Raw genomic sequence first — 6,426 nt, forward strand, 5'->3', positions numbered from 1 at the left:
GTATCTTAAACCCCAAAAAATCAATAACCCCCCCCTATTCTGTAGTAATATACTTCGCAGCGTCCGTTACTCCCACCAAAGACGGTCTTTACTCACACGATGCCGCATTTTTTTATGACGCGAATGCGCGCAGGTTCAGTGACCGGTCACGATGGGGAGCCAGACAATCTAAAAATCAGACGCTTGTATTTTCTTTTCTTTTTTTTTCTTTCCACAAGTGACAGCCAAAGCGACGGGTCCCAGTGTTTATTACATTTTATTTGCACGGCGACATTGCGTTTATACTGCACAACCTGCATGCCACAAATGTTGCGTTATCAGACAACTGCTGGCAAACTTCTTGGTGGTAGTGAAAGCGAAAGTAGATCTTGATTTTCCCGATCGAGCTCTCGGTGTCACATACGCTTCCGCATTCCGCCATAGCTGCCTATATGCTTGAAAGTGAAATGTACTCCCCGGACGGGGAAAAGTTGAAGGAATATAATATCACGCACGATGGCGACCGGCAAAAATGAACTTACTGACCTTATCGGACTTGGTTTTCAAATATTCCAGTTCTGCGATACTGAGACTATTTTGACAAAAGATGGGACTTGAGATAATTAGGTTTACTCGCCCAAGCTGAATCTCGTATTTTTCGCATTCCAGGATGCGTATTATTTCATGAAAAGTCATATTCGCGTATTTCCAGCAAAAAAATCGTACTGGTTGGCATCTCTGCCCTATCCTTTCCCGACTTACCGATCCATCACAAAATTCCCGACTTTTTCGCGACCTATCTCAAAATTCCCGACTTTTTCCCGACCTATCTAAAAATTCCCGACCTTTTCCCGATTTCCCGACCTGGTGGGGACCCTGCACACAGTAAATGAATGCTATCAAGTTGATGTGTTTCTCTTTTATCACACTAGAACTTTGAGCCCCTTTGAGTTTGAGTAAAGAGAAGCACACTAACACAGTAATGGGGGCATATGGTGCAGGGAAGAAGCAAGACAGATAGACAGAAAAGAAGCAGGACCTACCAGCAGCATTCTCCAACCGCCTGCCTTAAGCCCTTGAAATCAAAACTCGAACAAAAGTACACCATAGTCACAGGCAAAGATTCAACAATAACAATTGAACTCAGGTGAATTAAGACTAAACACCAAGCCTTACCAGAACTCTGACAAAGTAGAGGTACTCAGCAGTTGCCGAGTAGTTGCCACACTCGTACTGGAACTTGGCGTAGTCGTACAGAGTGTTGATCATCTCGTGTTTGAACTGGGAGAGAAAGAAAGAAATAACAGTATAAATTTCAGTTTCAGGACTTAGTTCTTTACTTTGTGTTCAGTAAACATTGAAACATTAAATGGTAGAGTGGCAAAAGTGAAAAAGCTCACACCTAAAATAAATTGTGTGGGTGACTTCAGTACTGCATTTACATCATTCACTAATTTCTAGCAGCACACAGACCAAAATCAAATCCCTTCAAATAATTCAACAATATTAAAGCTGAAACATAGCCAACAGTTGCCCCTTTTCTTCTTATGGAGAGAGAGATGCGAGGGCGGGGGCTCGGCTTTAGGATATATAATGTATACAAGGGTGTTTATCAGGTGCAATTTGAATTCACGATTTCTAAATTCATTCACAAATTGTTAAAAGGGGAACTGCTGCATTTTAACACATGATATTGGGCGACCAATACTGCAAATTCAAACTGCTTGCGAAAAACCAAATGGGCACAGCATGGGGAAAAAACCCTGAAGTACAGTATGTCATTGTTCGCTGCAAACAGAAAGGGTCAGCACATTGTAACTGTAAAACTCTGTAAAACAAGTAGTAAGTCATACCTCTAAAGTCACGTGGGGCAGGTGCAATGATTGGCAACCTACATTTATTGAAAATATGAAACAAGCTCAGAGATCAAAATAACAAATCTACGACAAACAGAAGAAATACTTACCCCATACTCCTTAGACAGTAAGTCATACAGCTGACGTCCATCTCTGAAATTAAAGCCAAAGAAGATGATTAAAAATAAATCTCGTACATCTATCATCTATACAGAGATTTTTTTCTTCTCTGTGTCTCAAAATCACAATATACGGGTAGCACACAAGCTATTTTCAGAACAAAGGAACAGAAGGAGTGTCTTTTTCCTTGTTCACAAAAAATTAAAAACACATAAGAAATGGAGTATCTGAATGAAATTTGCTAAACTCTACAACTTTACAAACAAATGCCAATGATTTGGTTTATATCACAAAGAAAATCTTTAACAAGGCTTGGTTGTGAGTACCAAACAATGGTGTTTAAAACGTTGAGCACATGTTGCAACGGATCTTCTCAACTTGATATTCAGAAAAAGAAACCTACTTCTACAGAAGATTGTATGCTAAATAGATAAAGTCAGAAAAGCACACAAACTTTGCTGTCAGAAAATTTGTGCTATTACGGCATTTTTTAGCTGTCTTCTTCAGAATTACGAGGTACAAAATGTAATTTCCTGGAGCAGAGAGATAGAAACAGCATTTGTGTTTACCTTGAAGACTGAATCTGACGCTGTACCTCAGGGGAGTCAAAGATCTCTGTGATGATGTTTGTCTTTGACTGGAGGTCCTTCAGCTGTGACACAACATCCTGACGTTTATCCTTCAGGGCTGAAAACACAAAATTTCAAGAAAAGATTAATAAATTTCAGTTATCTGTCTGTAAAACTAGGAGTAGCCTATGCACCTGAAAAAGACTGGAGGAGTAGACTGGCAAATAAGTACTTCATTATTTATATAATTAATTGTACTTTGTAACACTCCTATCCACACAGTTCAGATCAATATAGTAGCCAGGTGGCTTTGACCCTGCATGTCGTCAAAGGCAACCCAGCTGAGAGGGATACAATGTCCCAGGAGAAAGAAGATTTATTTTTTTGTAAACCCTCAGGGGAATCAAACTCAGTGTTCTGTCTGCGATGGAGAAGAGTCAATCAGTCATCAGAACATAAGCTATGTAATGTTCTATTTACACAATTCAGACCAGGCCAAGCTTAGTCTTTTATTTTATAAGCTTGATTGTGTATGGGTTGATGTTGGATGAAAAATAAAAAAGCATTGAATTAGTCTTTCGAAGTAGCTATTCGGACTCAAGTCCGAACAGCTGCTGGAGGCTATTCAGACTCAAATTCCAGTGCGCATGCACAATCACCGGCTGTACCGTAAGCGAGGTCTATACTCGAGTCCGAAGTCTCCCGTAGCTATTCGGACTTTAAACTACTGGTAAGCTATTACACTGCATTTCAAAACTACAAAGGGATCAAAACATAAAATTCATAATCAATCCTTATAAGACAGCCCTTCCCCTTTCCCTCTCACTCTCTAGCTCCACTTTACTTCCCCAGGCCCGCCCCACCACCTTCATCCCTTTTTTTTGTTGCATATATAGATCTATATTCCCTCCCATACCGTAGCCCGCTGCCCAGCCCTATTATTATATTATCCTTTGTAAAGAAAAGACCACAGTTCGCGCTGGGTCACCACGGTCAGCGCCCATTTGTTGTGAGTTCCTTGGCCAGATCGTAGAAACTGAGGAAGGCCAAGGTCGAACTGCTTGTCTGCTTCACACCCGGTGACCTAGTGACTGCGCACGCGCATTGGAGTTTGAGTCCGAATAGCCACGGAAGGCTATTCGGACTCGAATCCAGACTCGAGAGTCTGAATAGCCGCAGCCTTAGTCTTTTATTCCTCTGCTATATAAGCTTGAGTTCAAGTACAAGTAAGTCAATAATTTAATGGACGAAAAAAAAAAGGACGGAATTATATTATTTTTAACAATAATTCATGAGAGTCAGACACAGCACATTCTGAATTCTGAGCCACAGGTAATTTTTTCTTGAAGTGGCCAGACTACAGACTAAACAGCATGAGCAAAACCAGAACTTACTAGTGGGAACTGACTGGTCAGGGTACAGGTTACGGTGAACATCCATGGCAAAATCCACCATGTTTGTGTTGCTGAGTAAATCCAGCTTGCCCAACAACATCTCTTTTTCTTCATAGAGCTGAGAACAATAAAACGCATACAATCAATTTAGGACCATTAGCCTAGTGTAGTAAGATAGATTTTTAAAATGATATAAAAACCAAAAAATATTTCAAAAGCATATAGGTCTAATTTAAGAAGGATATAAATCTAGATATCTAGTCAAAATTTGTGTAATAAAGATAAACATGAAGAAGGAAAGTGCTTTGAAATCAGAGCATGAGAAAGAGGCAAAAGGAAAATAATACCAAATTTACCCCCCTTTTTTTACATGTAAGGAAGTGGCTATCATCACCCTGGGTGAGAATAAAAATAGGATCGACCTCACACACCGGGTGAGACTTGCCACCGTTGGCTATTCTCACCCGGTGTGAAACAAGACCTGTTTTTCCTAATTTCGGAATACTTTCTATCGGTGAGTACGATCAAATGGATAAAAGCAAAGAAAAAATTACGTTACAGCACAAAAGTAAACTAATTTGATTGTCTACAAAGACACTATGGCTATTTCACTTTTCGAATCGAGCTAAACTACACAGGTCGCCATTTTGTTTGGCCCGAAAGTTCTCGCAAGATCTACTCCTCTCCTCTTCTCTCTCTCTGTCTCTTTCTGAATACTGTCTGTCGGTGTGGACGATCAAATTGACCAAAACAAAGTTAAAAAATGATGTTAACACAAAAGTAAATTAATTTGGTTGTCTACAAAGATGCTACGGCTATTTAACTTTTGGAATCGAGCCGAACTACGCGGGTCGGCATTTCGTTTTGTCCGGAAGTTCTTGCGCTACTCCTCTCTCTCTCCACTGCCCACAGACAAAATTGTACGCTTTTAGGCTAACAACAGTAGTAGCCTAATAATGGAACGTTTGTTCATGGCACAGAATTCTACAATTTTTCTGTTAAAGAATACTGATGTTCAGGGTGAACGCAAAATTGGTTGGCCTAGATCTAGGCTATAGCGGCGAACGCACACCGGGTGAGAATAGCCAAAAGACTCACCTGCACTATTCTCACCCGTGGTGAGAATAGAGGTGGCCTTGTGTTTCTGATTGTGTAAGCAGGCCTAGATCTAGATAATCTAGATCTAGATCTAGATATATATATTAGATCAAGATCTACATGTATAAATTTCTATGGAGTTAGGCTGGGATAACCTCCCAAAGAGAACCCAATCCCTATTAGACTAGATCTATTTACCAATACTAAACTTACCATTACCTGCTGACCCAGCCTGGAAAAGGGAAATTAGGAAGGACTTCCATAACGAGCGATCCCCCAAACAAAAATACAATAGAGGAGAGACTTAACCCTAACCCTGACCCAACCTTACCCCTATCCCCACCGCAAACCCACCTTAACTCCTAACCTCACCCTCTATTCAATTCTAGATCTGATCTACACTCTGACTTTCAATTTCATAGTGGCTGCTGGAATTCCTCACCCCAAAAGTAGATCTATGACATAACTGTCTATGAAGCCATTGAAGCAGGCCAATAATAGGTTAATAGGCTAATAATTTTAATAAAACAGAAATTAGGCTTCCTAATTATCCTAATACTAATCAATCTATATATTCTAGATCTAGATTCTATAAAACGAGATGATTCTTTTTAATCTGTAAAACTGTTGTTTCATGGGGCCATGAGAACACAACAATCCAAAGTAGACCTACGCCAGGCTACGCAGCTGTTCCTTGCCCGAACTCTTCTCTGCGTTTTGCAAGGAATGAACATGGCGAACAGCCGCCGGGCCGGTACACTCTGACTCTGATCATTAGATCGGGGAGAAACTTATGGGCTAAGCCAAGTGAAAGTGATCACTCGTAACACAATTACTTTGGTTAGAATACTTTCTTACCCCTTTTACAGTTAAAAACTCGAGCAATGGAAAGACCAGATGTCGATCCAAGTACTGGCCGAGCGTGGTCGTCAGATCGAACTTCGCCATCTTGACTGAAAGGAGGAAGTGTCCACAATTTCTGCTGTTTTCCGCGCGGCATACTTGCCAAGTTGGCAAACATTTTGAAGATATTTAACTTTTTGGCTCATAGTTTACACACAATCCATTTATTATTTATTTTTATAGATTCCATCTTTTTGTTTATACTCAAGTATTCATAAATCATTAGTTATGTAGCCTATTTATATCTGTGTTTGAAAATTAAGCTAAAGTTAAATACATGATCAATATGAGATGAACTTTTGAACAAGCTGTTCTCAAAGATGGAAAAAAAGTTTCAGTTGCGAAATTTAAGTGTCGCAAAGGAGAGGGGGGTGTGTCAATGTTGTTTTGTTTGGCCTTAATATTCATTTGCCAAAGACGTTATAAATACATGTACAATGTCGTACTATTTAGGCCGTATAACCTCTTTGTCAGGAGTTCACATGTAGGGGTAGGGGTAGGGGTGGG

General features: G+C 40.1%; 1 protein-coding gene across 1 annotated transcript in view; it reads right to left on the minus strand.

The window, feature by feature from the left end:
• Positions 1–5,994, minus strand: part of LOC101863898 (eukaryotic translation initiation factor 3 subunit E) — a gene marked incomplete in the record, with an annotated part of 17,451 nt that extends 11,457 nt beyond the window's left edge. Inside the window, 5 exon segments of the mRNA XM_013082537.2 lie at positions 1,156–1,260; positions 1,946–1,988; positions 2,525–2,642; positions 3,919–4,036; positions 5,875–5,994. Coding sequence (XP_012937991.1) covers positions 1,156–1,260; positions 1,946–1,988; positions 2,525–2,642; positions 3,919–4,036; positions 5,875–5,964 — 474 coding nt within the window.
• Positions 5,995–6,426: the final 432 nt, after the last annotated feature.

Source organism: Aplysia californica, unplaced genomic scaffold (assembly GCF_000002075.1).
Source record: "Aplysia californica isolate F4 #8 unplaced genomic scaffold, AplCal3.0 scaffold00180, whole genome shotgun sequence".
NCBI classification, from domain to species: Eukaryota; Metazoa; Mollusca; class Gastropoda; order Aplysiida; family Aplysiidae; genus Aplysia; species Aplysia californica.